The sequence below is a fragment of the Pundamilia nyererei genome, unplaced genomic scaffold (assembly GCF_000239375.1).
Source record: "Pundamilia nyererei isolate P.nyererei 1_Seehausen unplaced genomic scaffold, PunNye1.0 scaffold00026, whole genome shotgun sequence".
NCBI lineage: Eukaryota > Metazoa > Chordata > Actinopteri > Cichliformes > Cichlidae > Pundamilia > Pundamilia nyererei.
In genome coordinates, this window is record NW_005187427.1 from 4,143,065 (window position 1) to 4,159,512 (window position 16,448).

General features: G+C 39.3%; 2 protein-coding genes across 4 annotated transcripts in view; one reads left to right on the forward strand and one right to left on the reverse strand.

Moving 5' to 3' along the window:
- Positions 1–1,161: 1,161 nt before the first annotated feature.
- Positions 1,162–7,044, forward strand: il12bb (interleukin 12B, b). Of its 2 annotated transcripts, none has more exons than XM_005727849.1 (9): positions 1,162–1,185; positions 4,337–4,430; positions 4,519–4,620; positions 4,808–4,984; positions 5,666–5,771; positions 5,871–6,040; positions 6,174–6,334; positions 6,440–6,558; positions 6,686–7,044. In XM_005727849.1, the coding sequence occupies exons 2-9, from the start codon at positions 4,337–4,339 to the stop codon at positions 6,711–6,713; spliced, it is 957 nt and encodes a 318-aa protein (XP_005727906.1). In that variant the 5' UTR covers positions 1,162–1,185; the 3' UTR covers positions 6,714–7,044. The 2 variants fall into 2 exon arrangements, with proteins under 2 accessions (XP_005727906.1, XP_005727905.1); XM_005727848.1 differs by lacking the exon at positions 1,162–1,185 and adding an exon at positions 3,764–3,816.
- Positions 7,045–8,631: 1,587 nt separating this feature from the next.
- The window catches only part of ublcp1 (ubiquitin-like domain containing CTD phosphatase 1), a 12,703-nt gene continuing 4,886 nt past the window's right edge, over positions 8,632–16,448 (reverse strand). For both annotated transcript variants that reach the window (XM_005727852.1, XM_005727851.1), the window contains exons 9-11: positions 13,437–13,553; positions 13,200–13,327; positions 8,632–9,395 (exon numbers count right to left, since the gene is read on the reverse strand). In XM_005727852.1, the coding sequence (XP_005727909.1) occupies positions 9,368–9,395; positions 13,200–13,327; positions 13,437–13,553 (273 nt within the window). In that variant the 3' untranslated portion in view covers positions 8,632–9,367. The remainder of the gene's footprint in view (positions 9,396–13,199; positions 13,328–13,436; positions 13,554–16,448) is intronic.

Here is a 16,448-nt window from a genome sequence, read left to right on the forward strand (position 1 = left end):
AGTCACAAGTCAAGTCAAGTTGGCTTTATTGTCACTTCAACCATATACAGTTTAACAGTACACAGTGAGGCGAAACAACGTTCCTCCAGGAACCAAGGTGCTACATGCAACATAAATTTACAACATAAATTAACAAAAAACACTAAACTAGCTAACTAAGAGGCCTAGTTAGCTGGCTAGCAGAGACAAGAACTAAGAGGCCTAGTTAGCTGGCTAGCAGAGACAAGAGGTCTCCCTAATAATGTAATATAAGCTCCCAGAGCATTGTTTTTGTGCTGATGTTAATGCCGCGGGTGTTTTTGGAATTGTGCAAATTCTAAATCATATCTACAAATATAACAGCAGAGCACTACTGACTCTTACACACACATGTGCCTCAGCAACATCCCCCACATGCTCTGTAATTTCACGTGGTCAACCACTTTGCGGCTAAGTTGCTGTGCTTCCTAAATGTTTCCACTTTCCAATAATACCAGCTGATTGAGGGAAGCAATTTCACAAATTGACTTGTTACAAAGGTGGCAGCCTGTCACAGCGCCACACTTGAATCCAGTTAGCTCATTAGAACAACTCATTTTTTCACGAATGTAAAGGCAGACTGCTTGGCTTGATGGTTTTATGCTCTGCGGGCAGTGTTGGGGAGTAACGGAATACATGTACCGCCGTTACGTATTTAAAATACAAAATATGAGTAACTGTATTCCGTTACAGTTACCGTTTAAAAAGGTGGTATTCAGAATACAGTTACTTTGTTGAAATAAATGGATTACACTGCGGTACTTTCCTGTTTCATTTTGTCGCGGGTCAGGACTGTTTGGGTTTTGTTTGACAGCTACGTTCTGTTGTTCCAGGCGGCAGCGTTACGGTTGCCATGGTTACAGGGCGACGCTCTCTCTCTCTGCGACTGTGTGTTTCCTGGGTGAGAGAGCGCCTTTTCGTTGTTGTTGTGCTAAGCTAACAGGCAGAATGCTACAAGCATAGCTCTAAAGAATGTAGCATCATGGGCAGTGTAGTCCGTGCTGCTGGGAGAATGGACTGCCATACACGTTATGGGTCTGTGAGCGCGAGGAGGGAGAAAAAGGGGAGTGGAAAGGTACGAGCAGTCATCGAGCAAAAACGGGAGCTGGAAGCATGTAAATATAATAATAACCACTGCAGCCAAGAAGAGTGCCTGAGAGCCCAGTTGTAAGTAAGCTATTAAGACTCGACTGTACACTGTGTTCGTGTTTTCCTCCGAAAACAATAAGTTCCGTTGGAGCAGCCTTTCAACGCCTCTCTCTGTCAAGAAAAGTTTACCCACACAACAAAGTAGAGCTATTTTTCGGCTACGAGCCGACAGGGACCCCGCCGTATTATGCTGGACAGACACTGTGCGATTTTTTCAGTCGCGCGATTCAGCTCCTGCTCAAACTGTACGATTGACTCGCAGGGGTTAGAAGTTCATAGGTCACGATGCAGGGTCTCACACTATACGGCCCGATGCTCTGATGCGACCTGAGTGCTCACACTGTGCGTCCATAAAAATGAAGGTTATAACAGAAATTCTGTCGCTCGCTCTCCCTCTCCGTCTTTCACTCACACAGACACACCACCACCATCAACTTTGCTAAATTGCTAATGAAAAACATTGGTCAGGCAGCTGTGATTGAGCAGCAGTGTCGATCCAACTATTTTCACGGTTGTTGTGGTCGTGATAATTTTGTGAGGCCACATCGAATAGGCTCGGATGGATCAGAGGTCCCTTTACTACAGTTCGGAGTCGCGGACCTTCAGTAATAGTAATATATCACACAGCAATAGTACATTCACGTTGTTGTAAAAAGCATGATAATATTGTAGCGGGTCAGGGCTGTTCGGGGTTCTGCTTGTAGTTATGTTTTGTGTATGTTGCCATGGTGACGGGTGACGCCCTCTCGCTGCGACGATGTGTCCTTCCGGGGTCAGAGGGCGCCCTATGTGTGTTGTGGTTGCCGCGCTGAGCAGTTAGCTAGTGGCAGTGTGTTCTTCTGCAAATGTAATAAACGGCTGTGCTCCCTGGCTAGCTCACGGGAAGCAAGACCAAACGATACCTCCGTCTCCTCCTTGTCTGAACTCGCCACAATATATTAAGTAATCCAAAGTATTCAGAATACGTTACTGTCATTGAGTAACGTAACGGAATAGGTTACAGAATACATTTTGGGGCATGTATTCTGTATTCTGTAATTGAATACATTTTAAAAGTAACCTTCCCAACACTGTCTGCGGGACTGATAACACCTAAATTTAAGAGGGACTGTTTCTGTCCTTTGTTGTGTGATTACAATTCAGTAATGTGTCTTATCAATCTTTAAAAAACTAAAATGTAGGATTCCCCAAAAGATCAAATTATAATTTCAGGATCTGACACTGATATATCCATGATAATCTAATCTGTTTTATCTGTCTAGTCTCTTTAACAGGAATAATACAGCACACTTAACAGCATAATACACACTAAGTTTTTCCTGTAGTCTCTTTTCTCTATAATTTCAACATCATTGTTTAAGCCCATTCATTTAGTCCTGGCAGAAACTGGAAGTTTTCTTGAAAAACCCAATTACGCAAGCATTGATTAATTGGATTTGTTTTTGAAAGAAGTGCTGCTAAGCGGCATTCCCACCTTGACAAAGACATACCTGCTATCATTCAGCTGGTATGAGGAAGGAATGCCAGCTGCCTCTCCACAATTCCTATAAAATACAAAGGAAGTTAAAGAGTTGATAAGCCACTTGTTTAATATTGAGAAAAGTCGCACCGTGCACACACACACACACACACACACACATGGAAGTGGATGTGGTGTAAGGTTAGTATGATATGACATTTTCAGTCCCCATAGAATACGAAATAGGATAGTGGTGGGGAAAAACCTTTTACTTAATTGAAGTGAGGGTCCAAGCAAGGAAATTGCATTTCCTTTCAAAACAGCATAAAACACACTCCCCTTGAGTCATCTGTTGCCTTTTTTTTTTAAATAAACAAAGGTTAATCAAAAGAAACCCCTATACCTATGTGTATTTATAGGAAAGGGTCTACGAGTTGTCATTACAGCTGCAACCACACAGGCATGCTTAAATGTTAGTGGTTATTTTGGAAAGAAAACGCTCTGCAGGTAACTTCCCAGATGTATACGTAAAAAAAAAAAGAAAATGCAACAGTGATTTTTCCATTTGGTCATTGCGTTTACAAAACTCATTCAGATAATCCTGTTTTGTTTTTTTGCTTTGTTTATAATCTGGGTTTTCTCCTTTATTTCGTTCCTGATGATTGTGTTCTCTTGACGCATTCTGTGGAAGCGTCCTTTTTCTTGTTCTTCTTTAGAAGTCCCATGACGGCTTTCTAGATTACCTGCTCCACTTTCAGTGGCGTATAACCATATTTAAACATTTTAGGGGTTGCAGTTCTGTTTTACAGAAGTTTCTGTATCATTAGTTGGCTTTACTTCCCCCCCAAAGTGGTTAGTGTGATCACACAATCATCAGATTACAGCATGGATTTTGTACCGAATGAATTGTCGTCTTCAACACAGCTAAATTAATCAAGCTTAACAAAAAAGGAGAGCCGGGTGGAAAGCTAGTGGTAATCCATTTATTTTGATCATTCATTAAATTTCCTTTCATGTGCAGTGTGGTCCATTGTCATCGTCATCATTGGTCAGGTATTAAAGAGTTCCTCTTTTGAGTGGGGATTTCTCAGCCTGACGTATAAATGCAGCTGCAGCTGCTGCCTTTACACAGACAAACACTGCTTACTACATCTGGTTCCAGTGTGAAATTTTGAATCAAGTTTTGCAGGGTAAGATCTATTATATTCCATCTGATTGTCACAGATATTCAGGAGGAGGAATAATCTGCTCACTTTGGGTTATGTAAAAATCAAAAATTTAAGTATCTTGAAGTATGTTTAAAACTTCTTATATAATTGAAAACACTTTGAAAATGCTGTTGCACTGGTTCCCAAATTTGAGTTCTCATCCTTTGAAGGGTCAAAAAGGTTTTAGGAGGAACTATCTGATTTTTTTTTTAATATACTATTTCATTTGATATCTTCTAATTTTTTTTATTAGATTTATTTTTTTAATTTTTACTAAACTAACAGATAGTTAAACTAAGGATATTTTCTCTGTAATTTTATTTGATTTTAATTAGTTTTCCAAGTTCACAATTCTTTTGTTGTTATTTTATTTTAGTTATCACTGCTTTGATTTAAAGGGTTAATTTTGTACTTGAGTATTTCACTTTTTTCAAGGTTTAAAAAGAAATATTTTTATTTGTTTATGTAAAAGAGTCCCATCACTTCCTTTCTTTTGTTACAGATGCATACATTTTTGCTCATGGTTGTGTGGGCTATACTGAGTGGCGCCCGCTCTGACACCCAGCAAGCAGATGTCGAGACACTCATGGATAATGGTATCTCCTTGTCTTTGAATATTCCTCCATGTTTTCATTTTTGTTTTTATTTCACCAACAGTAAAATCTATTTTTTTGCTTTACCTAGTTGTGGTCCTGAGGGTGCCCTCTTTTACGGGTAGCATGGTTCACGTTCCTTTGACCTGCGGAGAAGCTTTTCAGAATGAGCCTGTGTTTTGGAAGAAAAATGGTAACGCAGCTTTTAATTCAATTCATTTTACTTATGTAAAGAAAAAGTCAAAGTCACAAGAACTTTCTTTTGTTTGTTTGCTCTATAGCTCATCAAGCTTTTGTTTATCCAGACGTCAAACTTTCCCGTTTGTCTCTTTATGGCTTTTTATGACCACATTGTAACAATGAACATGTCCGTGTCTCAGGTCAGGAGCTCAATCCTCCTCTGCAGGGGAACCAAGTCCAGGTCCTGGTGGAGGAGATGAAAGGAGGGAACTACACTTGCCACCTCAGTCCAAGTGGAGAATACCTGAACCACACTATGATCTTAATCCAGCTTAATCCAGACAACAGGACAGTCATATTGGAAAACAGAGAAGGAGGTAAGTTGAAAAAAAAAGAAAGAAGGAAGGAAAGGAGCAAAGGCAAAGAAAGAAGTGAAACGAGTAGGGGAGGGAGAACAAAGAAGGCATGCATGAAGGGAAAAGGGCAAAGAGCAGATTTTCTTTGACTGGATTTAGCCTCAGGCTTTCTCTGAAGAAGAAATGGTATTGATGGGACTGAACAGCTAAGATGATGGTCAGATAGGGATTTAGGATAAGAAAAAAAAAATAGGGAAAGGGTGTAAGGGTGGGGTTCCAGAGCAGAAAACAGAAACTGGATCAAAGGATCACCATTAGTAGTGTCAAAGGAATTTTAATAGAGAAGATGAGGGAAAAGAACAACACAGTGAGCAGGCTTTATATTAGGCCCATCATCACATTGTTAGTGCTCATGTTTCTCCATAAGGTTTCAGCTTTGTAAATCTCAAACATTAAGTTTCTGCAGTTTTGTGCTATGAGGCAATGTTTTCCTGTGATGGAACAAAACCTTAAAGTTGAAGAGGCAGCTACAAAGCTTTTTTTCTCGTTTACAGCAATTATATCAATGCCCTGAGTGATTTATTTGTGTTTACTCAATGGGATCTAGAAGAACAATGAAACACTACAAGTGTAAGCTACACTGTTCATAAGAACATTAAACAAAAGAGAGGGAGGGGACTGACAGTAATTCTGTTGCTCCAGGTCACATCCACTGCTCGGCACCAAACTATACAGGATTCTTTCACTGCTCCTGGAAAAGAACAGCGCTCAGATCTGATGCCAGTGTGGTTTTGGTTAAGGCTGAACGGTAAGGACAAAGACAATGCATAGCATACTTTGGTTGGGTGCTGGTGTGGAGGAGGTGCTCTAGATAGTATTTTAACATCAACTTATATTTATATTCCAGTTTTACCGAAGATATCCCCTGTGAGCTGGATGCTGATGCATCAGGGGTTCGCTGCCAGGATGCCCACTGCCCATACAAAGAGGAGCAACATCGCATTTCTTTCACCGTTTACATACGCAGCCATGCTCGTTTGGAGACCTACACAAAGTCTTTCTACCTGAGAGAAATCGGTAAGTTTGTTTTTGTGTATTTTAGCGTATGAAAAGTAACTTTCTTAGTCATCGTGCCGTGATTTCCTCTCTCCATTCTCTTTCTTTTTTAACCTTTGCCCACCTCATTTCTCTCCCTCCCAACTCAATAAAGTGAGACCGTCAAAACTCCCTAACCTGCACATCAGTGATGGGAAGGTGTTCAGCTGGGACTACCCTGATACTTGGGAGAAACCCTGCAGCTTCTTTGGCCTACAGTTTGAGGTCAAGCTGGTGCACAGTGGACATCCCTGCAACAGTGACAATCAAATAATTGTAATTAATACACGTACATCTATACACCAGATTCATATCTCTTTGCTGATGTCCAGTTTAGTCGAGGTTTCTTTGTCTTTATTAAGTCGCCTCTTCTTTGTGCAGAATATCACCACTGATACAACCAAATACGAGGTTGGCGTTAAGACCAAGAAGTATGTTTTCTGTGTGCGAGCTCAGGACAAGTTCACCAGAGGGCCGTGGAGCCACTGGAGTCAGTGCACGTAAGTGTATTGATTTTTATTTATTTATTTTTTGCTAATTCTGTTCCTGTGCAAGGATTCACACTATTTACAAATCATTGTATACTGACTGATCCAATCTGTACTGTTTTGTTCTTTTTACCAACAGAGTGAACAAACATAACGTGGCATGCTAAGCGTTAGCCGCTGGACTCTGCTGCCGCACCAGAAAGAGGAAAACAGTTTTTAAAAATATTGAAATTCAGAAGGAAAAAAAATGGTCTAATACATTTTTTCAAGTGATGCACAACATATGAAGCTGTGCTTCAGGAGTGAATGTATACCTGTACAGTATTTATTCATCCCTCTTCATCCCCATTCGTTATGTCTGTGGAACTACAGAACAATGTTACAATAATGATTTGTACTGTGATTGAAATGAATTAGTATTTCCTTCATGCCCTTTTTAACTTATTTATATCTGTTCAGAATGTTTCTCAACATTTTATAATAAATTAATGAACATGTCAGTTTATTGTATTTTCTTTCATTTTATAACAGGGCATCTCAAAATGTATTTGAAACCCATGGGTTATCTATAGTAATGACGAGTTTATTTTGAGTGCAGAACATACAAAAGATGAAAAATGCACTGACAAACTAGAAAAAACACAAAATCATAAAACTAAAGTACTTGTACATATTTGCATATTTTATATTCTGATATTGTGCGAGTTGCATGTGTATTCACTCATCATGTGGCTACGCGAGATAAAAATAGGTAATAACAATGACAACAGTAGGAAAAAAATAGCCAGTAATAATACTGAAAAAATATTTATGACATTAGGGGGCGATCATGGCTCAAGAGTTGGGAGTTCGCCTTGTAATCGGAAGGTTGCCGCTTTGAGCCCCGGCTTGGACAGTCTCGGTCGTTGTGTCCTTGGGCAAGACACTTCACCTGTTGCCTATTGGTGGTGGTCAGAGGGCCTGGTGGCGCCAGTGTCCCGCAACCTCGCCTCTGTCAGTGCGCCCCAGGGTGGCTGTGGCTACAATGTAGCTGCCATCACCAGTGTGTGAATGGGTGGATGACTGGATGTGTAAAGCGATTTGGGGTCCTTAGGGACTAGTAAAGCGCTATACAAATACAGGCCATTTACTATTTAAATGAAGGGGAGGCACTAGAAGCCATGGTGTTTTGGGAGGTGTCATTATTGGCCAGGTCGTTAGTGTCTACGTTCTTTATTCAACGAATTAATCTTTTATCCTTTATGGTGTTCATGGTGTACAAGTTATGAACAGGAAGTAATGAAATGTTTCTAACTGTAAAAGATTAACTCGTTTTTAACTACCTCAGGAATGTAGAACAGTACAAGCAAGCGAGGTACAAAAAAAGGTTTATTTTCCTATTTACAGCTACAATTTTGTCGATGAAATGAAGAAAACACACAAAAAAGGCAGAGCTCAAGAAATGAAAAGAAACTGAATTTCCAGGGACTGCTTGACATATCATATAGCTTATGTTTCCAGAGCTTCAGCTTCATAAAATGAGGCCCACCTTAATAAGTAGTGAAATGTGTAAAAACCCACTTTAGTTACAAAAGAGAAAAAAACAAAACACACAATTAAAAAAATGTGCTATCCAGTTCTTGTATTCTCATCACCTTTAGTTGGTTCATTGACATTTGGATGTTCCAGAAACATTTCAATGAAGAGCTGTCACGATCTAACGAGCATCAACGAAATAAAACCTATGCTTTATGTCCGTTCGAGTGTTGCGTCCTGTGACGTAACAGAATCAGCATGCACAGAAAAACATGAATACGTTTCTGGACATGTATGCACATGAATATCCAGCCATGGAAGCCTGACTGTAATATGCATGTACAGAATGTAAATAACAAAAAACAGGCCTGTTTGTAGTGACCACCTACAGACACGTAACAAATGGTGTCACACTTGTTCACTAAAGCCACTGTTTTGATGAAATATTTTAGCTAGCCAGTTCTAAGACCAACAGATTTTGGTCTCTCAGTAGTTTTTAGAATTGCTGCATACGTCTGCATGTGCAGGCTGCTGTTATTTGTTTGACGCTCACAAAACTTCCAGACGTTCCAACTTTTCACTTCATTTATTACAAATCAAACAGACAATCCAAATACTACATAAAAAAACACGTTAAATTACCAGGATATCCTCGCATACTGAAAACACTTTCAATGGTTATGTAACTTCATTTTGCTTATTTGTTTCTTTTCGCTCTTTAGCTTTTTGCGGTCAGTCTCTTTGAAGGCAGGCTACTGACCTTAACCATAATGAAATTAGATTTGTATCTTCTCCTACTCACTTGGTACAGCAGAGAGGCTTGATAGAGTATTTTTTACTGGTAATCAACTTAACACATCTGCTACTATTCACCCATCTAAAATACCAAGCAGGCGTAAAAGATCTCGACTACTTTCAGGAAATAGTGGACCTCAGTTATCTATATTAAACCCTTGTTGACCACCATGAGTAAACAGGTGAGCTGGAGTCTGTGACATTAAATCAGTGTGGTCTCAAACAGGATTTTTTTTCCCCACAATGCACCTTGCACACTGATAGTAACTGTAAACAATATTTGAACAAACAAATGTTCCAGACTAAGAGAAGGCAGAGAACATGCAGATATATAAACTGGGAAGCCCGTCTCAGTCCTGAGGTTTTGACCTTGTGTGTAATTGTAGGGTTAGTGTTGGACTTTTAGTGAGGTTTGGTATGAAGGACTTTATGTTTGTTCTTGTGTTTGACAAGCGGATGATGCATTGGTTGCATCCACTCCAAGTCTTTGCGCTGATAATATAGTCCCTCCTCAGTGGTGCTGCCTCTTAGATAGGTACCTGCAGAAACAAACAGGCACACATTCAGCGCATATTTTAAACACATTCAGTTGAATTCATGTTGATTTGGGGAAATGTACGAATGACACTGGGACACAACATTAAAAATGAGTAACTACATAATGGAAGAACATTTAAAGCCTTTACCATGTACTAGAGATGGACTGATCCGATATTACGTATTGGTATCGGTCCGATACTGACCTAAATTACTGGATCGGATATCGGAGAAAAATAAAAAATGTAATCCGATCCGAAGTATCACAAAATCACCTCACAAAACGTGCTACTTGGCATAACTCAGCTCGGTGCATCGGAGCAGTATCTGTCACGTGATAGAGCGGCTGTTGTCTGCGAGACCTGTTGGTGTCTGTTGGAGCATTTGGAGCCTCGCTACATGCTTCCTAACCGTGGCATTTCATCTCAGCGAAAACTATCCCACAGAAGCAAAGCAAGTGTGTAAGTTCATCCCTGAATGTTTGCATAGTATTTCCACGTTACGCTTAACAACTGATGTATTGAGCCACAGCTGGACTGGCCATCGGAGTTCCATATTGAGGTGAAAAGGAAGCGATTTGTCCCATACTTCAGCTAGAATTCAAAAATAGACACAAAGCTGGAGTTATTCTGTCTTTGCTGCACAGTTGCATCTACTTCTCTCATTGACTTCCCCTTCCTCTCCTGTTATTACTTCAAACATGAAACTGATTAATGATCAGCTGATCGGCTTTTCTGCCGCAAGTCCTGTCTTTCTTGTTTGTTTTTCGCCCACTTTGCGCTACAAAGAGGAGACCAGTGGATAAACAACAGCACCACGTTTAAGCGTGATAAGCTGTTGTTAGAATGTATTTAATATTAACTTTGTAGTATCAGCTGATGTTTGCTGGAGCCACAGCTGTAAAAGCTGCTGGTCATGATATCCGTTTGGATATGTGGTGAGAGGGAAACATGAAGATGAAACCAGGAGATGTCCTTACTGAATCATCAGAGCTGAACAGGTGATGGAAAAACAGGTTTATCTTTTAGGTGACATGAATGAGTTGAAGGGAAGTTATGAACTGTTTCTGAGAGACAAATAACACCAGGATCCTTTTCTAGGTAGCTGACGGCTGGTAACTGTGCAGCGGCGGGTCCAGCAAAGTTTTGTCGGGGGCCAGGTTGGGCATTAACAGGGAAAGGGGGCCACAAAGAAATACTTTTCTTTGTTATGTCCTTTAAAAACTTTGAATAAATAATTATCTGAATCTTACAACAAAAGTGGTCATCTGATTAAATGTATAGAAATCCATTATTGTATATAGTAACTAATAAGTCTAATATACACCCTAATAAGCTATAGTACTTTTTCCTTTGGGAAGGTACCATCTGTGCAGTCTGCAATTCTGTTGAAGAAAGATGTTGAATCTATTTAAATATTGTAGAAAAATAACTGATTTCTGTGCATTTGTTTTACACTTGCATTAAATTAAAGTTGATTACATCAATTAAGGGCGGGGGGCGGTTCCTGAATATTTTTGCTGGGAGTTGGCAACCCTATTAGTTAGGTTGCTTAATATTCCCACTAAGTTGACCACAACATATTACTCAAACGACTGGAGAACTGGGCAGGTCTTTCAGGAACTGTACTAAACTGGTTCAAAACATACTTAGAAAACAGGAAATACTTTGTATCAATAGGTAACTTCACATCTGAGCAGACAAGTATCACATGTGGAGTTCTCCAAGGTTCCATCTTGGGACCCCTTCTGTTTAACATTTACATGCTCCCACTGGCACAGATTAAAAAGAACAACAAAATAAACTATCACAGCTATGCAGATGACACACAAATATATATCACAATGTTACCAGGAGACCGAGGCCCTGTACAGGCTCTTGGTAAATGCATTGAGGAAATTAATGACTGGTTGGGCCAAAATTTTCTCCAGCTAAACAAAAACAAAACTGAGGTAATAGTCTTTGGCGCCAAAGAAAAACAATTACAGGTCACCAGAGAACTTCAATCTATACACCTAAAAACCACAAACCAGGCGAGAAATTTGGGTGTAGTGATGGATGCAGACCTAAACTTAGAAAAACACATTAAGACAATAACAAAGTCAGCTTACTATCACCTCAAGAATATATCAAGGATAAAAGATCTGATGTCTCAACAGGACCTGGAAAAACTAGTCCATGCATTCATCTTTAGTAGGCTTGATTACTGTAACAGCATCTTTACAGGTCTACCTAAAAAATCAGTCAGACAACTACAGCTCATTCAGAACTCTGCTGCTCGAGTCCTCACTAAGACCAAAAAGTGGACCACATCAGTCCAGCTCTGAGGTCTTTACACTGGCTGCCTGTCTGTCAGAGGATAGACTTTAAAGTTCTGATGCTGGTCTATAAAGCTCTGAATGGTTTAGGACCAAAATACATCAGTGACCTCCTGACCCAGTATGAACCTTCCAGATCCCTCAGGTCATCTGGATCCGGTTTTTTATCAGTTCCCAGAGTCAGAACCAGACACGGACAAGCTGCATTCAGCTTTTATGCTCCATATATGTGGAACAAACTCCCAGAAAGCCTCAGATCAGCTGAAACACTCAGTTTATTTAAATCCAGATTAAAGACTCACCTATTCTCAGCTGCATTTAAATGAAGCACCAAATCCGCACTTAAGCTTAGATTTCAAAACTTACATTTAACTACTGATTTTATCTACTGTTCTGATTTTACCTGTTTTGATTTTTGATTTTATATACTGTTTTGTTTGTTTGTTTGTTTGTTTGTTTTAATCAATTTATAATCATTGTTTTTGTTTCTAATGTCTCTGTAAAGCACTTCGAATCACCTTGTTGTTGAATTGTGCTATACAAAGAAACTTGCCTTGCCTTGCTTGCTTACTCTTTAAAATACCAGAATATGGAGGATGGTGTAGGTTTAAATTTATTAGATTGATCAGTGTTGCTGAACTATAAAATGTTTTGGGTTGAGTGTATTTTTTGCATACAGGTATAACAGAATAGCTTCAGTCTCTTGTTTTTTAAAACTTGAGTATGAACTTATACAAAATGCAGCAAGATATTTATATTAAAAAACAGTTTTATTGATTACAAAATACGCTATATCGGATTCATATCGGTATCGGCAGATATCCAAATCAAATTTATGATATCGGAATCGGTATCGGACATTAAAAAGTGGTGTCGTGCCATCTCTACCATGTACCATGTACAGCACAAACAAATTATATCATAAGTTGAACAGTCGATGAAATAACCAACCATGTACAGTCCTACGGCATCACAGATAACAAAAATAAAGCTAAGAATGGACACAACAAAGTGCAAAGGGGAAATTTGCACTGAGAGCTCACCTTTTAACCTTTCCATCACAACTGTAAATAAGAAAGAGCTCAACACTGATCCCTGATGTAACTCTACCCCGACCCTAAACTCATCTGTAATTCCTACTGCACACCTCAACACTGTTTCACAAATTTCTTGCCACTGGTGAGTTCCTCATTGAGTACCACAGTTACTTTCTTTGCTTGGGATGCAAAAGTCTCCTTCTTACTTTAGATTGTGTTCATTTATCCCCAGAATTGGATGCATTTTTTAGGATGAATTTTATACTTTAAATAATCTGAAATCAAGTAAAATTTAAGTAAGATTCATGTGTGTGTTGGCATTAGATGTTATTTTTTAATATATCTAGTATTTTCTTGTAAATGGCTGTTCAGGTCTAGCAGGTGCTGTAGGTTTGAAGTATGCAACTACAACTATGCAAATGATACTGTTTAGCTTTTCAATGAGTGCGTACCTCTCCCAGTGTTTGTGGTTGAGTCCACTGAAGTCGTCAAGCTTGGCGATTTCTTTGAGGTATTGAGACAGTTTATACAGCTCTCTGTCCCGCTCCCTGTTGAGGTGGGCCTTCATGAAGGGTCGGATCTAACACAAATTCACAACAACAAATAAAGAGACAGCTTCATTAAGATCTGTAGTTTATTGTACCAAAAGAAAAGAAAAATGGTCAAGATAATTGTATGAACTAACCAACCTTAAGTCCATTCTGTGGGTTCATAAGAAAGTTTCTTCCAATGTCGTCAAACATAATGGTGTTCTTCCTGTTATAAAATTCTCCGTACTTCCCCCATATCACACCTAAGGGCTTCACCTGCGGAAGCCATAAAATAGATTAAATCAGTGCCATGATGTTTGCACAAAGCAGTAAATGTCCTCCACAAACATCATGAAAAAGAGGTATTCAAGCACATTACAACATGTCGTCACGGCGCGTGCAGTCACACCTAGAGTGCTAAATGACTTACCAGAATGTAAACAAACAAAAAAAAACCCAAACAACAACGATGTGATACATGTCACCTAGGACCATAAGCCAGAAACATTCCCGAGAATTTACATAGTTACTTAGCAAGCACGACGTGTATACAACTTTATCTAGTGACAAATCTCTGACAAAGAGATATCACCACTCTTATAAAATAAAATAATTTATATACTCAATAGCCTGCAGATAGGTGGAGAAAACAGAAACTTTTGCACATAGACCTGGGGCTAGATGTAGGGGTGATTATTTTAAATATGATTAGCATCCAGGAGGGTCTTTCAAATGTATCCTCACTACACATCCATATTATATATGTGCTTCCCATTTGACACCCCAAGACTCACATATGTTTTCATGCACAGTAATCTTATTTAATGAAGTTATGAAAAATTATACCTTCATACTATGATTTACTTATCTTTTTTTCAGGCCCTTGAAGTACAGAGGGGTGGTTCTTTTTAATATTCAATTGTTCCAGCAGTTTTAAGCCAAATCATCTGAAGCGCACTACCAAAATCCTGCTTTGGTAAATGGTGAATGAAATGGGTTTTATATCGCATGTGTGTGTATAACCTGCTCTGAGCATCAACATCGTGGCCTATATCATAGTCTGACAAACTAAGCTGGACAAGCTTAATGCCTAAGATGTCAAGTAATAGAGACAGGCATTGACTTTTTTTATCTCGTCTGATGATTCACTGGAGAAAACAAAAAAAGTGCATTTCGAGTACATTCCAAAGAGCGTTATCACCACATGGTGTTTAGTTAAAACAAGTGACAGCATATCTATTTTTTTTACCACCAAACTCGTCTTCTATTCGTGATTTCTTTCTGCGTCAAAATTATTTGGACACTTTCTACTGTAACTGTGAAATAGAGAAACAGCATTTGCGTTCACATGTTCAAAAAATAATTTGTACAATGAAACAAATTAAGGTCCTGAAGATGTAAAATGTATTTTCCCTTTTACTCAGTTTACTAAACTAGAGGGAAGAAAAGCAATTTGCTGCGACACTCATGATCATCTATTGACTCATTCTCAGATATTGAGCTCTGAGAGAGTGCTCAAAGGCATCAACGGGAGCATCAGGCTAAGGACAGCCTGGACAGAATGAGAACAAATTTCCTGACCTGGTTTGATGTATTTTCCATTTTGGCTGTTTATTTCTGCAGCTCAAACTACTTTAAGCTATTTTTCATTATCTAAAATGTAACACATTTTAACAAGGGTTTTTTAAAAATAATTTCTGTATCAAGTGTGGTGCATATCCTTTGTGAAAGCACCAATTATAAACCAGTGAAGGTTTCCAGATCCAAGGTTTCACATTGTTGACTCATCACATGGAATTTCCACCTGCAGTGACTTCATGACACCAGCTAAGATGACAGGGCATGTTGCTCATGACATCATTAAAGGGTGGAAGTTAGGCTACGTTCATACTGCAGGTCTTAATGCTCAATTCCGATTTTTTTGTCTGCTCGTTCACACTACAAATAAAATGCGACCAGTAAACGTGCTCTAGTGTGAACCCTCAAAGCAGCCCGCATGCGCAAAAGAAGACGTCACACACAACGCGCTGTTTAGACCCAGACCAAACAATATTGTTTGACTGATGGCCCTTAATATAAAGACTTCGGACTTTACGTTTCCCAATTTTTGCTTTAAGTTATTTTGTTATTTACATAATAATGTAAATATGGTAAATGGTAAATGGCCTGTATTTGTATAGTGCTTTACTAGTCCCTAAGGACCCCAAAGCGCTTTACAAGGTGAAGTGTCTTGCCCAAGGACACTTCACCTTGGGCAAGACACCTAATAATGATCCTTATTGCTGTTTTAGAGGAGCGGTGCTGCAAAGGATAGTTGCAGATTTCTGTCAGAATCTGCAGATTATACAGTACAAATAAAATGTTCACGTTTCTCCAACGTTGTCTTCCCAACAGTTTCACTGACATCTACACTGGATGGCCAGGAAGCGTTTGCGATGTCTTATCGGGCGCTTCTCCGGCACTGATAATTGGCGTCTGTCTTGTGTCACTGATGTAAAAGACGGATTTAATGTGACATGACCGTCCAAGCAGCAGTCGCTTTCTAAAACATCGGATATGTATCGGATTCAGTACCACATACGAAAGTGACCCAGATCGGATTTGAAAATATCGGATTTGTGCCGTTCACACTGTCACACCATGATCGGATATGGGTCGCATAGGGTCAAAAAAATCAGATTTGATGCGCTTTCGCCTGCAGTGTGAACATAGCCTTAAACTTTCAAAACCAAACCTTTGTGCACGTTGTGTACGTGTGTAGCTCTCTCTCTCTCTCTCTCTCACTCACTCACTCACTCACTCCTTGAGTAAACAGAACCTCCTATTTAACATTTGGAGATTGCTACAATATGACTGTATTAATATGACTGTAGTGTGTGTAATTAGGTGAATGATGCTGTAGGAAAAAGCACTTTGAGTGGTCAGTTAGGGCAGAAAAACTCTGTATAAGTCCCAGTTGTTACGATCCAATGTTGTCAGTGTTTTGTGTTAGGCGTGACTGTTATGTGTTTCCTGTTTTACTTTGAAGGTCTGTCTTATCTCAGTGTGTTCATTTTATGCTTCCTTGTCTCGTCAGTTCTGATTTGCCCCAGCTGTGTTTCCCTCCTGTTGTCCATTCCCTGATTGCTCCCTCTATGTATTTAAGCCCTGTGTTTCAGTTTGTCATGGTCG